Raw genomic sequence first — 22,762 nt, 5'->3', positions numbered from 1 at the left:
TGGCTGGAACAGTTTTTATTTGCATTCTGGTATCCCCAGTGCCATTCTGGGGAGGATCAAGGGATCATAGATTTAGAGTTGGAATGGTTTTCTGAATTTCCCATAATTGTCCCTTCTTACTGTTCAGTTATATTCTATTTTAATCATATCCTATAGTTTATTCAGCCATTCCCAATTCAAAGGGTGTTGTTGTTGAGTTGTTTCAATCGTGTCTGATTCCTGGTGACCCCATTTGGGGTTTCCTTGACAAAGATACTTGAGTGGCTTGCAGTTTCCTTCTCCAGCTCATTTTACAGAGGAGGAAACTGAGGCAAACAGGGTGAAGTGACTTACCCAGGGTCACACAGCTAGTAAGTGTCTGAGGCCAGATTTAACTCTAGCCCCTGAACTCTATTCACACTGCTACCTAGCTGCTCCAATTTGAAGGATACCCACTGCCTTTTACTTTTCAAAAGACACTGTGATGTAGTAAAAAGAGTTTTTTGAACTTAGAATCAGGGGACCTGTATTTTGAGTCCCAGCCCTGATCCTTAGTAGCTGTGAGACTGTGGACAAATCACTTAGCCTCTGTATCTCAATTTCTTCATGTGTAAATTAGGGTTTATAATACTTTTACAGTCTACTTTGTAGAGTAGTTATTTTGTAAACTTTAAAGCACTAGAAAAATATGTCATTAACAATAATGGTAGTGATGATCAAAGACTTTTTTCTTTTGTTATTTTATCTTTCAAGGAAAGGTGTAAACCAGTAGTTAAGGAAAATGAAGTATCAAAGTGAAGTGACTTTTCTAAGGCCACTTAGCTTTTGATTGACTTATAGAGATAGGGCCTCTTCCTGAGGCTGTGCCCCAGTCTAGTAATTCTTTTACTAGAATTCCAATAAACTCTTTCATTTCCAGTGCTATAATTTCCATTGGATTATTGCAAAAATGAAAATATGGTCCCTCTGTGGTAGACTCTCAGAATTTGATCTCATTTTGTCTTAGACCCTTGGGTAATGGGACTCAATCTTTTATAATTTCTTTTTGACTTTAAATTTACTTGGTATGCTCTGAGTCAGACTTTGGAGAAAAGTCATTAAGGTATCAAAACCTAATGACGGAAACTTGCAGAAAGCCAAAAGGGTATCCCTAGGAGAGCTTTTATTTTGCATTTTGGAAAGCTGCCATTTTGGAAACTATGAATCTCAAAAAAAACATTTGTGGTCATCCTTGTACTTTTCTCCATAGAACCTCTCAAAGAGACATAGAGGAGTAATGATAATTCCACACCAAATTTAGGTATGGAAATCAAACGTATTCAAATAGGTCTCAATGTAATTCATCATCAAGAATTGAACAGTGCTCATTGTTATAGAATCTTGATTTTCACCATTTTGGTGAATGGAAAGCATTTGCTGAAATTGTCATGAGCAAAGGCTCTTTGGCTAAAGTTACCCTCCCTGGTGCTGCTCTCAAAATTAATAATCCGGGGCAGCTAGGTGGTGCAGTGGATAAAGTACCAGCCCTGGATCTGGGAGGACCTGAGTTCAAATCTGGCCTCAGACACTTAACACTTACTAGCTGTGTGACCCTGGGCAAGTCACTTAACCCCAATTGCCTCACTAAAAAAAAAAAAAAAATTAATAATCCCACATAAGCATAGTTTTCCTTACACTATGAGTGGTCAGGGCCTCTGCCTTCCATTCTGTGTGTGAGGTTGCAGTTTCCAGGACACAGAATTGATCATTTTAATGGTGCCCCAGTCCACCGTTTTCCAGTTTTAGGTCCTTTGTTCATTATGACTTTGTGAACCATTTCTGTGGGAAATGTACTACAGCATTTGCTAGTCCATTTTAATGTGCTTTGTGTAATGAAGGCTTTTTCAAGAATGAGTCACTTTCTTTCCCTGGGCCTCAATTTCCTCAACTGTAATGGTAAAGGGGTGATGTGGATCTCTGAGCTCTAAATCCTGATTCTAAGTGCCAGCAGTGATGATTATGGGATGATTGCATGGCACTTTTGGAGTTTGGGTAGATAATGATATAAATAGCTCATATTTTTTGTAATTGTTTAGGGCTTATAAGGACAGGTAGGTGGCACAGTGGATAGAGTGCCAGGCCCGAAGTCAGGAAGACTCATTTTTCTGAGTTCAAATCTGGCCTCAAACTCTTACTAGCTATATGTACTAGTCACTTCACCCCGTTTGCCTCAGTTTCCTGATCTGTAAAGTGGGATAGAGAAGAAAATGACAAACAACTCCAGTATCTTTGCCAAGAAAACCACAAATGGAGTCATTGAAGAATCAGACATGACTGAAATGACTGAACAACAATAGGACTTATAATGTTTTTTGGCACAATGACCTTGTGAGATACATAGTACAAGTATTATCCCAACTTTATAGATTGAATAAATTAATGTTCTGAAAAGGAAAATGACATATTTGTGCTCACACAGGTATTAAATTACAAACTAGGATTCAAACCTACCACCTCCATGGGATTTACAGCCAAAAGGACCTTAGAGATCATCCAGCCCAGCTTCCTCATTTTGACTTTGGTGGCTCTCTGATCTCCTGGCAGTGGTGGTAACAACACTTTGTATCTATCTTTCTATCTTTAGGAGGACTTTTAGGTTTGCAAAATGTTTTACATTTGTTATCTTATTTGATCCTCACAACAAGTCTATGTGGTATGGGCTTTTATTAGCCCTGTTTTGTAGATGAGGGAACTGAAGCCAAGAGAGGTTAAGTGACTTGCCCCCAGTGAAACAGCTACTAGATATATGGAGTAGGATAGGAACCCAGTTCTTCCGGACTCCCAAGCCTAGCACTACTTTTTTTAGTTGTGCCCATCCAAACCCAACTAAACCTCTTATTCTGCATGACTCTCTCTTATCAATGTCTTCCTGTAGATTCTTTCCAGAGAACCCATCCAGTGCTAGGGTCTTTCCCTAGATCAAGGGTTCTTAACCCTTTTTGTATCATGGACTCCTTCAATGGTCTGGTGAATCAAATGGACACCTTGTGAGAATAATAGTTTTAAATAATTAAAGGAAATGTTAAATTGTAGTTAGAAATTAGTAAAAATAAAGATGCAGCTTTTTTCCTATCCAACCTCACAGACCCCTTAAAAACCTATCATTCATGAACCCCAGATTTAGAAACCCTGCTCTAGACATTATTACGAGCATGTAGGCTGCATCAGTTATCCCTTGTTCTTACTTTTCTGGTCACATATTTCTCTGATGATATCCTTCATGACATTTGTCTTCTGCAATTCTACATTAATAATACAATTTAGCTCCCTCATGGCTAACATGTGCTTCTTCATTGTTTTCATTGATGACCTAGTACTTCAGTTCTTTGTAGACTCTGGTATCTCATAACTTGCAGCCTTATAGTATGACTAGGAAAATAATGATTTTAAAGAGATGGACTTTTGTTTGCTTATTGTCGTTAAAAATACTCCCCAGTTTCCAAATACAATCTAGACTGCTGTCCTCATTTATTCATTCATCTATTTATTTATTTATTATTTATTCACTTGTTCATTCATTCATTTATCTATTCACTCATTCACTCATTTATTTATTTATTTATTTATTTATTTATTTATTTATTTATTTATTTTTTGTTTGTTTATTTTTGCTGGTGAAGAAACTGAGGTCTGGAGAGGGTGGTTGTATCTTTCCCAAACTCACAAGAGTAGGAGGTAGAAGAGCCTGGAAGTAAGATGAGGTCTTCTGATTTCAATAACAGCACTCATTCTACTACACCCTGCTGTCCCCTTCCAGGGTATATAATTTAGAGCCCACTGTCTACCTACTGACAGAAAGAAGAGAAAGACCTGTGAGGCTCCCCAATCTCTGTTCTCTGCCCTTGCCAAGGAATACCCCAACCACTGATCCTAAGGTGGTTCCCTAAAGATCCCCTAATTGTTTACTAGAAAACCAATTTCTATTAATATGACAACACTGTGTGACATTGTAATATAAAAACAATCAATGATTGTCTCAAGGATGGAAAGGATAGGAAGGTAAGACACAAGTAGCAGCCCATTTTTTGCTCATCCTTTCCTTTCTCCCTTACTCAAAAGAATAAAAATAAAAGTCAGTTACCAGACTTTTCTTTAATTACTTTTCAAACCAAAGATATTTGCCAAAGGTTAGTAAACTATAATCAGTTCTTTTTTCCCTTGAGGTATTTATAGAGGATTGTTGTCTTGTGATTTTTTATTTTACTTATTAAAATTTTTAATTTATTATGAATTACACATGAATATACATTATATTTATTATATATTATATATGTTACATTTGTTAATTTACTTTATTAGTGATAATATGCAACCTGAAGGCATCCTTAATTTTTTATTATACATAAATCTATAAAACAAAAAGCTTATGAGCTTAGAGATGAATTCTACCAACTGTAGACAATAGCTTGATTTTACTGTGACTCAATTTCCTAATTTGTAAAATCTCAAGGATTTTGTGATCTTTTTTTTAAAGAATAATAGTCTAAACCTGAAGGACTCATATTTAGGCCATTTAGTATGACCAGATATTTAATACAGAAACCTGAGTTGTATATGTTTTTCAGGTAGAGAAAAGTTCTTACCCTTTCTGAGTTACTTGCTGGTTTTACTTTTCTAGGCCTTGGTTGAGGGGAGGAGTCATCTAAAGAGAAAATTGTAGTAAAAATAGTTTTATTTTTTAAAAAGTAGTCAACATGGCTTAAAGGTCATTGTGGACCTTAGCAGAAAGATATGATTTGACCTTGAGCAATTATCTTAACTCATTTCACTTCCATTTCCTTATCTTTCAGTTTGAATTAGATGAGATTAATGTTTAAAATTTTTCCCCCAATTACTTAAAATTTTTCCCCCAATTCTTCACTTCTGTCTACATTTCTTCCAAATCAATTTCCAGTGTAATGTTTTCCCCCCACTGTTCTTTTGCCATTATTTTCACAGAGTTCTGTAGTTGTCTGTCTGGTCACTATGGATATTTCTTCTTCAGCTTATTCTGAGATTCCTTAGTTTCATGTTGACACATCTTTTCCTTTTTAACCTTTTTGTTTGTTTTATTTTGCTCATTTGATTTCTTCTTAATTCCTTCAATATGAAAAATGCCAATTTACTTTATCTTAAGAAAATTCTAGCTTTGTTTCTGATGCTATTTTTAGTCTTGCTTCAGTTGGTTTCTCTTCAAATACATTATGATTGCTTCTATTAATCTGTAATGTTTTGTTTTTGTTTTTCTCCATTTGGTTGAAGCTCATCTTTGCCAAGAGACAGCTTGATTAAAATAAAAACTCTGTCCCTTAAAACTAGCTGTCTAAGTTAGGGTAGGTTATTTAACTTTTCTGAGCCTCAGTTTCTTTATCTATTAATTGGGAATAACAATACTTTTACCACTTCCTTCATGGGAATGCAGTGAGGGAAATTCTTTGCATATATTCAACCACTATAGGAATGTGCATTCTTACTCCTGGTTTTCTTATTAATTCTTTGATTTTAAAACTGTTCTTTTGAACATTTCTGGAAGTTTTGTTTCTTTTCAGTGTTTCTCTTGATTGGGGGTGGAGGTGGGGACCTTTGAAGATATTTGCTCCCTCCTGACTTCTCATTCTGTCATAGGGTAAGGATTGAGCAACGTCAGAAAACCTGCATTCATTTCGTGTTTCCACTGTCTACTACTTGTATGACCCTGGGCAGGTCTCCTCATCTGTAAAACTAGGTGACCTATTTGTCCTTTCTGACTCTTAATCGATGAGCCTGTGATTTTCATTTATCTTGTATATGGCTTGTTCATAGATGGTTGTTTGCATATTGCATGTCCCAATGTGAGTACCTTAGGGGCAGGGCCTGGGTAATTTTTTTTTCCCTTTCTTTAGGTCCCCAACACTAAGAACAGTGCCTGTTCCATAGAAGGCACTTAATAAATATTGACTGACTGGCATTCACTTAATTACCCTTGTCCTTCTGTGCCCCTACCTGTAATAATATCCTACAGTTTAGAAAGATTTTGCTGTACGTTTTTCTCATTTGATCTGCAAACAGAAATAGGCTGGGTAGGTAGTTTTACTTCCACATTCTGGATAAGAAAATAAGCTGAAAAGATAAATAATTTGCTCAGCCACACTGCTACTGAAAGGGAGAATTGGGACTAGGAGCCAGGCCTTCTGACAGTGATTTGGTTCAGTGTTATTTCCATTGGACTAGAATATTTCTAGAACATGGGGTTCTGAAGCTTTTTATCAAGGATTCTTTCACCCATTCTCAACAGTATTTTACAATGATCAAAATAAAATAGAATTGCAAAGGAAACAAATTACACTGAAATACTGTTATTTACGTTTAAAAAAACAAATTCATAGACCCCAGGTTAAGAAACCCTGCTCTGTACTGGATTTGGTGTCAGACGGCCAGAGTTAGTGTCCTGTATTTTCTTTCTACTGGTTGGGTGATCTTGGGCAAATAGACCTTTCTGAGCCTCAGTTTCCTTTTTTTTTTTTAAAGTAAAATAGATATGATGATAGGATTACTATGAAGATGAAATGAGATAATGTACATAAGGCATTTCTTAACCTTTAAACCTGATACAAATTATTATACAACTATTATATAATTTCTTATCTTTTCTAGGGACTCACCAGCACTAACTCGCTCTTTTTCTATGAAATTGGATAGGAAACCAAATATAGGAGTGATATATTTATTCAGACCAGAGTTCAAAGAGAATTTATGTTGCTAAATTGGCCTCATGAACAAACCTCATAAGTGAGCCACAACCATGTAGTGGTTTCACTAAGGTGGCACTGAGGAGACATAGGTAAAGGTTTTCTTAATGGACAGCAGAGAGCTGAACCCAAGGGAGGAAGTGAAGAAAGTAACAGAGCAATCTACATGACTGTATTTGTTCTTTTCTACTGTTTTTGACTAGTGGATGACTGGCATTTTTTTAGCCACATCAGCTACTGGTTTCTATTCACTTAAGAGGCAGTATAGTATAGGAATAGAAAGCACACTGAACACCAGTAGAACTGAGTTCAAATACTGGCTCTGCTGCTTTCTGGCTATATCTCTCAGTATTAATGCTTATTACCTAAGCAACCAGGGGCAAATCAGTGCCTCTCCCTGGGCCTTATCTTATAAATGAGGGGGTTGGGGGTTGGGGGTTGGACCAGATGGCTTCTGAATTCCCTTCCAGACCTAGATCTATGAGCCTATGATGCTATGGTCACTTAGCCACTCTGAACCCGAGGGAAATTTGATCAGTTTACAAACTGGTACAATATCCCCACCCCACCTCACCCCACCCCCTTTACCTTACAAGGTGTTAGAACATTTTGTATACCTTAACTTGCCATAGAAATGTGAGTTGTTTCTATTATTCATAGAGAGGAGCCATAATGATTATACATTATTAATTTCCAGATTCCTTATAATCCTAGAAGGGAGTTGCATTAGGGAAGGTGCCTTATCTTATTTTACTTTTATATCTTCCTCAGCTTGGCACAGTGTTTTGTATGAGCAGGCAATTACTTAATTTTATGTAGTGCTTTTGAGAATCCTAGCACCTATTAAATAAAGGGATAAATACTTACTATTTTAAAGATAGAATAAACCTCTTTTATTTGGACAATGGCAAGGAAGATTAATATGATTCCTCAATATAACTGAGCTAGAGTATACCTTAAAAATTACTATTCAAGTCAACAAGAATTTATTAAAGTACCCACTATTGGTGAGATACTGTTCTTTATATTTTAAACTTAATACCCAGGGCGGCTATGTGGCACAGTGGATAAAGCACAAGCCCTGGATTCAGGAGTACCTGAGTTCAAATCCGACCTCAGACACTTGACACTTACCAGCTGTGTGACCCTGGGCAAGTCACTTAACCCTCATTGCCCCGCAAAAAAACCCAAAAAAACAAAAAAAACTTAACACCCAACAAAGCCAATCAAATAAGCATATAACACCCAGGATAAAATTCTTTACACCAGACCTTTTGCCTTTTAACAAGGCAGGATCAAACAAATTCACTCAAAAAATCAGATATTCTAGATGTTCCTTTTGGGGGATGCCATTGTGCTGAATTTCCCTAAGCCCTGAACATTGAAGTACCTCCAAAATATGTTCTATAATTACTCAAAAGAATTTGACCAGGGGCAGCTAGGTGGCGCAGTGGATAGAGCACCTGCCCTGGATTCAGGAGGACCTGAGTTCAAATCCAGCCTCAGACATTTGACACTTACTAGCTGTGTGACCCTGGGCAAGTCACTTAACCCCAATTGCCTCATCAAAAAACAAAAAACAAAAGCAAAAGAATTTGACCTAATCATGCAAATAGGAAAAACCAAGTGGATGAAGAATACCTAGTGTCCGGTGTATGATAAAATGTTAGGTGGACAACCTATTGAGTTTGTTCAGTCGTGTCTAGCTCTTGGTGACCCCATTTGGGGTTTTCTTTGCAAAGATACTGGAGTGGTTTGCCATTTCCTTCTCCAGCTCATTTTACAAAGGAGAAAACGGAGGCAAACAGGGTGAAGTGACTTGTCCAGAGTCATATAGCTAGTAAGAGTCTGAGGTCAGATTTGAACTCAGGAAAATGAGTCTTCCTGACTTCAGGCCTGGCACTCTATCCACTGTGCCACCTACCAGTTCCAACCTATTGAGTAAGATAGTGTATATCTTGTTCAGATGCTGCCAGTGGACAATGAGTAAGGTACTGAGTTGAACTAGAATAGAGGAATGAACAGGGTTGCCTTTGAAAAATTACTAGATTCTTTTAATGATTCTAAGCTGCTTCTTGAACCAACATTCCATCTTTTTAATAGCAAGATTCCTCTAGTTATATTATGTGGCTTTGAGTCAAATTAAACTAACTAATGAAAATGTTAAATGGAAGTTACTATTATTGGGGGGGAGGCAAGGCAATGACCGTTAAGTGACTTGCCCAGGGTAACACAGCTAGTAAGTGTCAAGTGTCTGAGGCCAGATTTGAACTCACCTCTTCCTGAATCCAGGGCTGGTGCTTTATCCACTGTGCCACCTAGCTGCCCCAGATCAGTTTTTTTTTTTTTTAATAGTTTGTTTTGGTTTGTTTTAAACAGGGCAATGAGGGTTAAGTGACTTGCTCAGGATCACACAGCTAGTGTCAAGAGTCTGAGGCTGAATTTGAACTCAGGTCCTCCTAAATCCAGGACCATTGCTCTATCCACTGCGCCACCTAGCTGCCTTCCCCCCCCCCCAAAAGGGGGGGGGGGCATGTTCCTTTTCAGGTCTGTGGAAGTTTGGACATTATGATATATTTTTTTATTTTCCAGTACCTAAGCCTGTAGTCTAATGACTAACCTCATTTTGCCCCAAAGGTCCTGCCTGGACCACTATAATGACTAGCTGAAGTTAATTCGAAATTAACACATGAATTGATTGTATGCAAATGTACCATTGAAACCTGGCTCTTAAGTACACAGTAGCCTCTAACCTTGTTTACACTATTAATTTGCTTAGCAAACCTGTCTCATAAATCCATTTAAAGGTAAACTTTAAACCCTTTTATCCTTTAACCACTTGTTTCAAATTTGTGGTCTATCAGATAGATATAGTTTCATTACATTACATGTAAAACAGGAACTTGTTAATCCATTCTCAGTAGAAGGAACTTTAACCTAGAGAGGAGAAGGCCTCGGGGGAGCATGACAGCTGTCCTCAAGTGTCTGAAAGGCTGTCCTGTGGAACTGGGATTAGACTTTTTCTACTAAAGTTTCCCTAAATGCAGAGCTAGAAGCAGTGGTGAAAGTTAAATATATGGGTTGTACATTCATCTTTTAACAAGCATTTATTATCTGGTCTTTGGAGACATTTTTGGCTACTGATATTCTTTGATAGAGGGAGTTTGTTCATAGGATGCTTCCCACATCTTGAAATTCCAGATCTTAATCGGGTACTGGTAGATAGAAAGCCAATCTTGGAATCAGTAAGGTATGGGTTTGGTTTTTGCCTCTGACAAATAATTTCTGAGTCAGTCAGTCAACATTTATTAAGCACTTACTATGTGCCAGACTTTGTGCTAAGCCCTGGGGATACAGAAAGAGGCAAAAGGAGGTTACAAGTTCTGGGAATACAAGGAGGGAAAAAAAAAATAGTCCCTGGCCTCAGGGAGCTCGCAATTTAATGGGGAAGAGAAAGTGTATGTGTGTAATTGAGGGGGAGCAGAAAAATTGATGAAATTAGTGTAAAGGGGATGTCTAGACAAAATGCTTTGAAATATTTGAGGAAGAAGAAATCACTTTCACTTGGTGAAGAAAATGGGGTGTTTAGGGAAAGCTTTTTTCCCAAGCTTTTTTATTTATTTGTTTCTAACATTCATTTTATGGTGGGGTATTTTTGTTTATTTTGTTTTTTGTTTTTTGTTTTTTGCAGGGCAATGAGCGTTAAGTGCCAAGGGTCACACAGCTAGTAAGTGTCAAGTGTCTGAGGTCAGATTTGAACTGAGGTCCTCCTGAATCCAGGGCTGGTTCTTTATCCTCTAACATTAATTTTAAAAAAAACATTTTGAGTTCCAAATTCTCTGCTTCTCTCCTGCTCTTTCCCCACCCATTAAGGCAAGATATGTGATATCAGTTATACATGTGACATCATGCAAAATATATTTCGATATTATCTGTGTTAGAAGAAAAAGCGAGACAAAGAAAGTGAAAAAAATTATGTTCCATTCTGCATTCAGGCTCAAATCAGTTATTTTTCTGGAGGTGGATAGCATTTTTTTCATCATAAATCTTTCAGAATAGTCTTGGATCATCGTATTGCTGAGAGTAGCTAAGTCATTCAGAATTGATCATCACACAATATTGCTGTTGCTTGTCTACAATGTTCTTCTGGTTTTGCTCACTTCACTTTGTATCAGTTCATATAAGTCTTCCCAGGTTTTTTTGGAAGCATCCTGTTTGTCATTTCTTATAGCACAATAGTATCCTGTAACAATCAATTGTTCAACCATTCCCCAATTGATGGGCATTCCCTCAATTTCCAATTCTTTGGTGCCACAGAAAGAGCTGCTATAAACATTTATGTAGATTTGGTCTTTTTTCCTTTTTCTGTGACCTCTTTGGGATACAAACCAAGTAGTGCTATTGCTGAATCAAAAGGTATTGATAGTTTTATAGCCCTTTATGCATAGTTCCAAATTGTTCTCCAGAATGGTTGGATCAGTTCACAACTTCAACAATACTGCATTATTCACATTCCCTTCAACATCTGTCATTTTCCTTTTCTGTCATATTACTCAATCTGATAAGTGTGAGGTGGGTGAGCATCTCTCCCATAGCTCAGTCTCTCGGGCTCGAGCTGCCTGCCTCCCTCGTCCTGCCACCGCTGCCACCACCAGGTCCCCAAAAATAGAGGAAATAAAAGAATTCTTGCTCACGGCCAGACGAAAGGATGCCAAATCTGTCAAGATCAAGAAAAACAAGGACAATGTGAAGTTTAAGGTTTGCTGCAGCAGGTACCTGTACACCTTGGTCATCACAGACAAAGAGAAGGCAGAGAAACTTAAACAGTCCTTCTCTCCTGGTTTGGCTGTGAAGGAGCCGAAGTGAAGGAATCATTCAAAGTTACACCTGTATTAAAATGTGTTTAAAAAAATGTCTTAAAAAAAGTGTGAGGTGGTACTTCATTTGTTTTAATTTGCATTTCTTTAATCGTTAGTGATTTGGAGTACTTTTTCACATGACTATAGCTTTAATTTCTTCTTTCAAAAACTGCCTACATTCCTACATGGGAAGATGGTACTTGTAACTCATAAGAACTTTCTCATTATTAGGGCAGCTGAATGGAGTATATTTTAGACAGACGACACAGGTGTGAATTGAATATGAAGGGATGATATCTTTAAAAAAAATTAAGGGGTGAGAGGAATGCACTGGGAGAAAGCAAAAGGGAGAGGTGGAATGGGGTAAAGTATCTCACATAAAAGAAGCAAGAAAAAGCTTATGGAGTGGAGGGGAATATGGAGGAGGTGTGGGGGGGAGTGAGTGAGCCTTACTCTCATCAGAATTGGCTCAAAGAGGGAATAGCATACATATTCAATTGGGTATAGTAATATATCTTGCCCTGCGGGAAAGTGGGAGGAGAAGGGGAGAAGGGGGGAGAGGTGAAGGAAGGGAGGGCATATTGGGGGATAGGGCAGTCAGAAACAAAACACTTATGAGGAGGGATAGGGTGAAAGAAGATAGAAAATAGAGTAAATATCAAGGGGAGGGAATAGGATGGAAGAAAATACAGTCAGCAATAGTAGCTGTGAAAAAAATTTGAAGCAAGCTTGTCTGATAGGCCGAGTCAAATTTCTTAAAATGAGAGCCATTCCCCAATTGATAGATGATCAAAAGACATGAAGTTTCAGATGAAATAAAGTCACCTATAGCCATATGAAAAAAAATGCTCTAACACACTATTGACTGAAGAGATTCAGTTCAAAACAATTCTGGGTACTACCTCATAACTATTGAATTGGATAATAGGACAGCAAAGGAAAATGCCAAATGTTGTGGGGGATATGGGGAAAATGAGACATTAATACACTCTTGGTAAAGTTGTGAACTGATGTCCTTTAACCATTTATCAATTGGGGACAGGGAGAGGTTCATGGATGAAGTGGCACTCTTGATTTAAACCTTGAAAGAAGAGAAGATTTCATCAGATGGAGAATGGGGTGTGTAAAGGGTGGAATGATTTCATATTAAGGATGGAAAATAATGTGAAAGAAGTTGATGGAAATAGAAAACAAAATGAGAACAGATGTTGGAGAGTAGTCTAATTTGGCTGGAATGCTATAGTAGAATTAATGAATAGGATTATCATCATCATTATTATTACTAGTACTGTGAATAGCTAACATTTATATTGTACTTACTATGTGCCAAGCACTGTGCTAAGTGCTTTACAATTATTATCTCATTTGATCCTCACAACAAATCCAGGGAGGTAATTGCTATTATTATCCCATTTTCCAGATGAGAAAACTGAGGCAAAGAGGGGTTAAGTGACTTGCCACAGAACTCAGGCCTTCCTGTTTTCTACTGCCCTACCTAGCTGCCCCTAATACTACCACTAATGTTGTTGTTGTTGTTGTTGTTGTTGTGTAGCTAGATGGTGCAGTGGATAGGGTGCCAAGCCTAGATTAAGGAAGACTTGAGTTCAAATCTGGCCTCAGACACTTACTAGCTGTGTGTCTCTGGGCAAGTCATTTAACCTTGTTTGCCTTAACTGGAGAAGGAAATGACAAAAAACACTCTAGTATCTCCGCCAAGAAAACCCCAAATGGGGTCATAAGAGTTACACATTACTGAAACAACTAAATAGCAAAATAAATAATAATAATAATAATAATAATAACTAACATTTATATCATGATTTAAGATTTGCAAAGTAATTTATGTATTTTATCTTAATGTTTCTAATAATAACCCTGTGAGTTAGGTACTTTTTTTATCCTTGTTTTATAGTCTAGGAAACTGAGGCCTAGAGAGTCTAAAGGGCTTGCTTGATCAGGTCACACAGCTAGTAAGTATCAAAGTCAAGAGCCAAACAGATTTTCCTGACTCTGGGTCCAGTGTTCTATCCATTATGCAATCTATCAGCATAAATATGAGAGCATTATAAGTTAAGGTTAGAAAGGGAGGGGGAAATAGGCTTCTTAATGAAGTCCATGACTATGATGTTAGTTCCTCTTGAATTTTCCTCTTCTTTCATCACAAAGTATTTCTCAATCTGCCCTTCACTCCTACAATAATCACCATATTGTGTCTAAGGCTAAACATTTAGAGATCTTCTTTCTCAAAATAAAATAATTCCAAATGAATTTATTTTGAGTCATAGAATAATAGGAAGTATTAGGCATCAATGCTCAGCTCAAGGTAGCTCAAGCATCATCTTCTACAAGACATCTTTTCAGATTTTCCCAGTACCTCCTCCCAAAATCCCTTTTCATTTATTTTTTACATATTTGATACTGACTTTTCAGTTATTTCTCCTCAATAAATTGTGAGGTATTGTTTAAGGGTAGGAATTGGTTTTGGATTTGTCTTTGTATCCTTCTTGTTTGGTCATTTTAAAGTTATATCCTACTCTTTGTGACTCCATTCATTCTCCAACAGGGAGGAAACTGAAGCAAAGTTAAGTGACTTTTCCAGGGTCACACAGCAAGTAAGTGTCTGAAGCCAGATTTAAACTCAGGAAGAGGAGTCTTCCTGACTCCAGGCCCAGCACTCTATCCATTAGGCCACCTAGCTGCTGCCTCTTTGTGTCTTTAGTATGTAAGATATACACAGTAAGAGCTTAATAATGCTTACTGAATTTAATTGAATCATATATTATAAATTTAAATAGGGCTGTAGGGAGTTGAACAACAACCAGAAGAATCTTAACTTTTTCGTGTATCATAGTCATCAGAATTATATATATATATATATATATATATATATATATATATATATATATATATATATATATGTATTTTTTTTTTTGGCGGGGCAATGAGGGTTAAGTGACTTGCCCAGGGTCACACAGCTAGTAAGTGTCAAGTGTCTGAGGCCGGATTTGAACTCAGGTCCTCCTGAATCCAGGGCTGGTACTTTATCCACTGTGCCACCTAGCTGCCCCCAAATAATATTTTTAAATGAATAAAATAAAATACATAGAATTAAAAAAGAAACCAATTCTATTGAAATGTTATCTTTCTCTCTCTCTCTCTATTTATATATATATATATATATGCATGTGTCTGTATAGATATATATTTCATAGATCCTACTTTAAGAATTCCAATCTAGATACTTTCTTATTTTATAGATCAGGAAGTTGAAGCTCAGAAAGTTTCAGTAACTTGCCCAGTCACCCAACTAATGAGCAGCAGAACCAGAATAGTTCCTCTTGGACCAAGAATCATTCCCAACATGTTGAAGTTGTTGCGTTTGTGTCTGGGGGAAAGTAGCCTCTCATGAGAGTTGGAAATCATTTTGGTAGTAAATTGCTTAACCTTTTCCCATGTTTCTTGTCACTCCGCTGTGGGTTTGGCTAGATCTAATGCCTGGTTTGTAAGCAGGGACTATCTGGATTTTTTGTTTAGAACTGTGCCTACTTACTGTTTGCCTGCAGTGTCTCCTGGTACCATTTTTTGGAGCGATTTTGCAGAGATTTAATTTTCTGAGCCTGAGGTGTTCAGGCAGTGGCTGAAAGGTCCAGAGAGGGGCCACTGTCAGATGAATTGGCACTGACTGAAGTGGAAAAGATTAATTTCCATCTGGATGCAGGAGACAGATGATGAAGGGTGAATGAGCAAAAAAGGCAGAATACACATATTCCTATGAGGCTTGAGTGGTCAGGAATGGCCTGGGGTAGTAGATGTGTGCTCTAGGGTTCATTTCAATGGAGTGAAGCAGAGCTGTGTGCTTGCTCCCATGCTTTTTATCATGTTTTCAGTGATATTGTTAGATGTCTTCAATAAGGATGAAAATGGCATAAAGGTCAGCTACCAAATTGACAGTGAATTATTTAATTTGGAAAGGCTACAAGCCAAGATTAAAGTGGAGGGTGAGATGGTACATGATTTTTTTGTTTGCAGAGGATTATGCACTCAATGCACCTTCTGAGCCCAAGATGCAGTAAAGCATTCTCTGCTTCCTGTGCTAATTTTGGCCTAACAATTAACACCAAGAAAACAGAGGTTCTCCACCAGCCAGCACCACACCATCCATACAAGGAAAAATTGGTTACAGCAAATTGAATGCTGTGAGAAAGCTCACTTATTTTGAGAGTACACTTTCCAGGGATGTACACCTAGATGACAATTTTGATGCATACATTGGCAGACCTAGCTTAGTGTTTGGGAGACTCCAAAAGAAAGCGTGGGAGAAAAGAGGTATTAGACTGACTACCAAACTGAAGGTCTACAGAGCTGTTGTGTTAACCTCATACTTGTATGTCTGTGAAGCCTGGACAGCATACCATCACCCTGCCAGGAGACTGAATCACTTCCACGTGCATTGTCTTAGGAAGATTCCGAAGATCACCTGGCAAGGTGAGTACTGGATACGGAGGCCCTTTCTTGAGCATGTAAACTCTACTACAGAGAGTTCACCTCTGATGGGCTGGCCACATTGGTCGAATGTCAAATGTACATTTGCCTAAAAAACTATTTATGGAGAACTCACACAAGGCAAGGGCTTGTACAGCGGTCAGAAAAAGTGATAAAAGGACACAATCAAGGTCTCTCTGAAGAACTTTGGAATTGATTGTGGGATGTGGGAGACCCTGGTAGAGCACTGTTCGTGGTGTGCTTGTGTCAGAAGGCACTGTACCCCAAGAGCAAAGTCGAATTGCAGTAGCTCAAAGAAATTCAAGATGCATAAATTTAAAGACATTTCCACTCCAAATGTTCACATGGACTATTTGTGCCCGACTTGGAGTAGGGCCTTCTGAGCTCATATTGGTCTGATCAGCCACTGTTGGACACATTGTGCTTTGATTCCAACATAATTAAGTTATTTTGGTACTCTTTGAGAATGAAGAACAACAATCAACCGCTCTCCTCTCAAGGTTGTTGTGAAAAATCAAATGGAATGATATTTGTAAAGCTCTTAGCACTGTGCCTGGCACACAGTAGGCCCTATACGTGGTTATTTCCTTCCCTTCTCTTCCCTTACTAATTTTCTGTCCAGTTTTGAGTGTGGCAGCATGAGCATAATGAGAAGGACTCCTGTCTTGTTGCCAGGGAAGACCTGAGTTCAAATCCTGCCTCTACTTGCTAGCTATATGACTATGGGTAAATTGGTTAACCTCTTTGTTCATCATTTGTAAATCGGTCATAGGGCAGCTAGGTGTTGCTGGGCCTTGAGTCCAGAAGACCTGGGTTCAAATCTGACCTCAGACAGTTACTAACTATGTGACCCCAGTCAAGTCTTTTAACCCTGTTTGCCTCAGTTTTCTCATCTGTCAAATGAGCTAGAGAAGGAAATGAAAAACCACTCTGGTATTGTTGTTAAGAAAACCCCAAATGGGGTCACAAAGAATCAAGACATGACTGAAATGACTAAACAACAACAACAACAAATTGGTTATAATTATACCTGTTGTGAAGATCAAATGAAAGTCTATAAAAAGAACTTTGCAAACCTTGAAGTCCTATCTCATATTAGCCATCTTTATTTTTTATTGTCTCTTATCAGTAGTGTTTTTACTGTAGTTTACTGGAACTTCTTGGTGCAAGGGATAGTAATCTTGTAGCAATTTCGAATACAATACAGTGTGACATATCTATGTCTTAGCAAACTCTCCTAGGGGATGGCTCTGAAATACAGTTTAGGAAAGTCTCATCTCTGCCTCAAAGCAAGCTACATTTTAGTAAGAGTTAAGGAATAGGGGATAGCTAGGTGGCACAGTGGATAAAGCATGGGCCCTGGATTCAGGAGGACCCTAGTTCAAATGTGACCTCAGACATTTGACACTTATTAGCTGTGTAACCCTGGGCAAGTCACTTAACCCTCATTGTCCCTAAATAAAAGAGTTAAGGAATAACACATTCAGATCAAATCATAGTCATTGATTATCTCAGCCTGGGAAATCATCTAAGACAAAGAGAAGGAGAAGGAATATCAAATAGAAAACCCACGGCATTGTTTTGTTACCAGAGAGTAACCAAAAAAGCAAGTAATATATTTTGTTAGTAGAATTAGGTCATTTAAAAATTTATTTTTAATGTGATTTATACAAATATGTAGATGTTGTTTATGTAACTGTAACACTGTTGACATTCAGTCTTAAAGACAAATGCAGACTGAAACAAACTAAATGAGGCATTATAGGAGCTAAACAAGTACCCCAAATGGGTCCTATGTTTCCAAGTCTAGGCTACCAGCAGAAAGCACAGATACCATGGAGCTGGAAGAGAATCCTAGAAAATATCCAGTCTGGCCCACATTTTATTGTGAAGGAAACTGAGGGCCAGAGAGATGACATGATTTACCCAACCAGTGTGAGACAGAGCTGGGGCTAGAGCATTGGGTCTTCTGACTACCACTTGAGGGCCTTCTATTCTGTACTACTGGTGAGGGGCAAAGAACAGGGCTGAGGGCAGTGGCTATGTTTAACGGCTAGTTTTTTAAGGTAAGTGAAATGTTAACAACTCTAGAGGAGTTGGGATTAGGGTATGTACCCTTTGTGTTAAAAAAAAAGCGGGGGGGCAAAACAAAAACAAGTCAGGAAAATCATTATTAGCTGCTGTTCAGAGAAACTTTCTATGTAAAGATGCCATTCTACCATCTAAGAGTAGAAAATGAAGACTGAACAGTCTTTAATTGAATGACCTTTGTCTTTATTCATAAAAAGCAAATAACTTTGAGCTCTTTGCAGTAGTAGCTACTTAGTATATATTTATTTGCATATTTTCTCACACATTAGATTGTAAATTCCTTGAGGGTAGACACTGGTTTTTTTTTTTTGCTTCTCTTTGTATCCTCAATCCTTAGCACAATGTCTAGCATATAGTAGGCTCTTAAATATTTATTGGTTGATTGCCCTCATCAATGTCTATCTGCAATTATTGTCATTGTATAGATTAAAATTGGATTAGGATAACCTATATCGGATTGCCTGCTGTCTAGGGGAGGGGAGGGGGGGGAGGGAGGGAGAAAAATTTGAAATTGGAAATCTTATATAAACAAATGCTGAAAACTATCTCTACATGAAACTGGAAAGTAATAAAATACTTTTATTTTTAAAAAAAGTAATAAAAGAGATTCAGGACAGAAAAAAAAAACTGGATTAAGGGCAGCTAGGTGGTGCAGTGGATGGAGCAATGGCCCTGGATTCAGGAGGACCTGAGTTCAAATCTGACCTCAGATGCTTGACACTAGCTGTGGGACCCTGGACAAGTCACAACTCCAATTGCCTCACCATAAAAAGAAAGAAAGAAAGAAAGAAAGAAAGAAAGAAAGAAAGAAAGAAAGAAAGAAAGAAAGAAAAGAACTGGATTAAACTAAATGAAAATTCTCACATAGAAATAAATGAAGAAGGGTAGGGCAATCTAATGATAACTGGAGTTCTTTTTTAAAAAAAACACAAAAACAACAAAAAAACCTTTCCCTCAGAGGGAAATGAGAAGCTAAGGGCAGGGAGAAAAAATGCGTGGCCTTGGATAAATTGATCAACCTCGTTGGGCCTCATCTTCATTGGTGTAATGATTGGAATGACGCTACCTGCTGGAGACTTACTGTAGAAGAGTTCCACCCATGAAGCGAAGGTCTTTGAGGGCAAGACCAGGAGTCTTTTCTTTGGCGTCAGGAAGTGACACGGGCTAGTGGGAGGAGGAAGGAAGAGACTGGTGCTCGGTCTCACTCTCCTTTCCTGAGGACGCTGGTGGAGAGTGGAGCTAGAAATGCTCTCTCCCTTTAATAGATAGATGAATGTAGGCCTTTCTCTCTCTTTACCAAATTCTTATTCTCCTTAATAAATGCTTAAAAGTCTAACTCTTGCTAAAGCTTATAATTTATTGGCAACCACTCATTAGATATTTTAGACAGTTTAGCTAGAATTTTAGCCCTTAACATTGGTAAAATGCGGGAATGAAGCCAGATGGTGGCACAGTTCTGAGATGGATAGTAGGTAAGTACTTAATAAATAATTGTGGCTACTTGGATTACTAAAATGATGCTTTCCCTCAGTTTGTGTGTCCATTTCGAGGGCATGTGGAAAGTGTACGGCCTGCTAGTCTGTTTGGTTGTTTTGATCTTGACAAATGTAGGATCTTTGATTTAAAAATTCCACAGAAGCGGCTACAACAAGTTGTGTACAAAAGATAATTCTCTACAAGAGCTTTCTTGAACTTTGATCCAGGATCGCACTTCAAAGGGAAAGAATTTTATGATAAATTATTTGCTATAGTTTATAAGAGGTTGAATGAGTCACTTGGAGCTCTTTATAGTTCTTTGGTTCTGCCAATATGGAACTTTCAGCTTTTTTCTTTTCCTCAAGTATCTCACCACCTAACCTCCCCTAATAGCCTCCTAAACAAAGTACAGAAAAACATCCAGGAGCCTGGGTGTATCAATCAGTCAATCCAACAAACAATCAGAAGTAGTATATATATGATACCTCCTTTGTCCCTCCTCCCTTCTGTTTACAAAACATTTTCACTAGCAAGGGGCAGAGTGCCAGCTCTGTCATCTCTAGGAAATTCAGATTTCTAGCAAATGCTAATTTCAACAATTTGTAACAAAACAGTTTGCTCTGTTTATGAAAGGGTTTTGATGGACAGCACCCTTGTGAGGGGAGGCCCCTTCTCCCCAAGCCATAAGAGTGTGAATGTTGGGACACAGTAGAGAATGGATATTTGAATCAAGGAAATCATAGAGTCCTTGAATAAAGCAACTGTGTCTTGGAAACATCTCCTGAATCTAGTGATTGATTTCAGGCCTCAGCTAATAAAGCTTCTGGTGGAAGCAGAGTTCACATTGAGATAATGGGCAAGAAAACACAAAAGGTTTCAAGTATCATATAGCACACTAGAATTCAGAATCTGTATTAGGTCCATTAGGGATGAAAAGGAAGTGGGAACGTAGTGTCTTATCTTTGCTATCATTCATATATGTGTGTGTGTATACATGTATGTATATATGTATATATATATACACACAAACTGTAAGAAATCCAACTATAAATAGCCATATGAAGAAAATGCTCCAAGTAACTAATAATTAGAAAAATGCAAATTAAAGCAACTCTGAGCTTCCATCTTGCATTTATCAGGTTGGCAAAGATGACAAAAAAGGGAAAATGACAATTGGAAGGACTGTGGGAAGACTGACACACTGGTGTATGGCTAGTGAAGCTGTGAATTAGTCCATAAACTGTGCATACCCTTTGATCCAACAATAACACTCTGAGGACTATACCTGAAAGAGATCAAGGAAAAAAACCCATATGTGCAAAATTATAGCAACTCAAAGAACTGGAAACTAAGAGGGTGCTCTAATTGGAGAATGTAATGGAATATTATTATTGTTCTGTAAGAAATGCTGAAAGGATAATTTTAGAGAAATCTAAGAACACTTATATGAACTGATGCAATGTGAAGTGAGCAGAACCAGGAGAATAATTACACATTAATGACAGTATTTTAAAGAAAAACAACTTAGAAAGGCTTAGTTCTGATCAATGCAGTGATCAGCATTTCAGAAGACTGATGATGAAGCATGTTACCCACCTCCTGACAGAAGGCAAAGGATTAAAGTTTCAAAATGAGGTATAGATTTTTGGATATGGCAAATGTGCAGATTTGTTTTAACTATGCTTTTTTTTTTCTTTTGCAAAGATTGTGTTTTTTCTTTTTTCTTTTCTTTAATAATTTTATTTATTAGTGATAGTGTTGCCAAACAGAAGATAAAAAGATGGTCACGAAAATGAACAGAAGAAAAGAGAGTTCAGAAGGAAACACAGACAAACAGAACAGCCTTAAGAGTAACATGTTGAATTCTGTATTATACTTTTAAAAAGCAAATTGTATGTAATAGCTATTAGTGGTTTTATTTATGTGTGTGTGTGTATGGTCTTCTTTTTTTTTCTACTTTGTCTATGGAAATTTTTGTATCTTTAGTAAATTCAGAAGAAAAACTTTTTTAGAGAAAGAAAGAAAAAAAAAGAATGACCAAAGTGATACTCACAGAGGTTAGGGTACATGAAATCCTGTAGGGGGAAAATTAGGCACCTTTTCTTATCTTGGATTGTGATACAAGCTTAGAGATCCTGGGGGGTTATCAGTTTATTAAAAAAACAAACCCTAATACTTCTTCCCTCCAAATACAGATTGTCAATTTTCATCAATTTCCTCTACATATACCATGGTCTCTAATAATGAACATCATGATAATACTTATAGTTGTCTATACCACTTGTTTGACTTTTAGTCCATATGAGCTGCATTATTTGTCTTTTGATGTGCATGTCTAACCCCACCAATGGGATTAGAAGCCTTTTCAGTTAAGAGTCTCCCGTGCCTTATGCCAATTTTGCATCCTTATTGGTTAGCACACTGCTGTGTCCATAGTAATTATGGAGACACAATTAATGCATACTTGTTGTTGCCAGTTATGAATGTTCAGTTTCTATTAATATTGAATTGCCTAATGTCACTGAGTCACAGAATTTGAGAGCTTGAAGGAATCTCATTGTTCATCTGTACAACCTATACCAGAAAAGGAACCCCCTCCACAATCTTCCCAAAAAGTGGCCATTTAGCTTTTGGCTTTCAATGAAGACCTTTAATGAGGAGGAACCTCCTACCTCTTTCGTGGGACCTCCTGACCCATTCCACATTTCTGTTAGGAAGTTTTTCCTCACATCAAACCTAAAATATATTTTAAAGCAGGCCATAGTAGCTAATGAAAATTTGGAATCCATAAGTTTCACTTCTTGATCTGTCATTAGATTCAGGCCCATAGATAGGGAAAAGGCACTGTGTGTGTGTGTGTGTGTGTGTGTGTGTGTGTGTGTGTGTGTGTTTCCATGCTGCAGAATTGCAGCCTTATTTCTCTTAGTAAAGCTGGTCTAGCCATGCTGAAAAGTCTGAGAGAGTTTCTCAGCCACATCTCTCAAAGGAAATGGGAAAACATTTACATAAAATTGCAAGGCTTCCTGGAGTGTGCTATTTCTGCCAGGTTTTTTTTTTTTAATAGTAAATTTAGGCAGGAAAAAAATTACTTTGGGGGTTCTGAGGCAC

At 37.7% G+C, this 22,762-nt stretch overlaps 2 protein-coding genes across 3 annotated transcripts in view; both read left to right on the top strand.

Annotated features, from left to right (window-relative positions):
- The window catches only part of HPCAL1 (hippocalcin like 1), a 189,312-nt gene that overhangs the window by 8,201 nt on the left and 158,349 nt on the right, over positions 1–22,762 (top strand). The gene's annotated exons all lie outside the window — the stretch shown is intronic.
- Positions 11,283–11,591, top strand: LOC122739173 (60S ribosomal protein L38-like; the record flags this gene model as incomplete). The annotated part of the gene is made up of 1 exon (XM_043981012.1): positions 11,283–11,591. A coding segment is annotated over one exon (309 nt), but the record flags the coding sequence as incomplete, so codon positions are not given.

Source organism: Dromiciops gliroides, chromosome 2, assembly GCF_019393635.1.
Source record: "Dromiciops gliroides isolate mDroGli1 chromosome 2, mDroGli1.pri, whole genome shotgun sequence".
Classification (NCBI taxonomy): Eukaryota; Metazoa; Chordata; class Mammalia; order Microbiotheria; family Microbiotheriidae; genus Dromiciops; species Dromiciops gliroides.
This window is presented reverse-complemented; position numbering and strand designations above follow the sequence as displayed.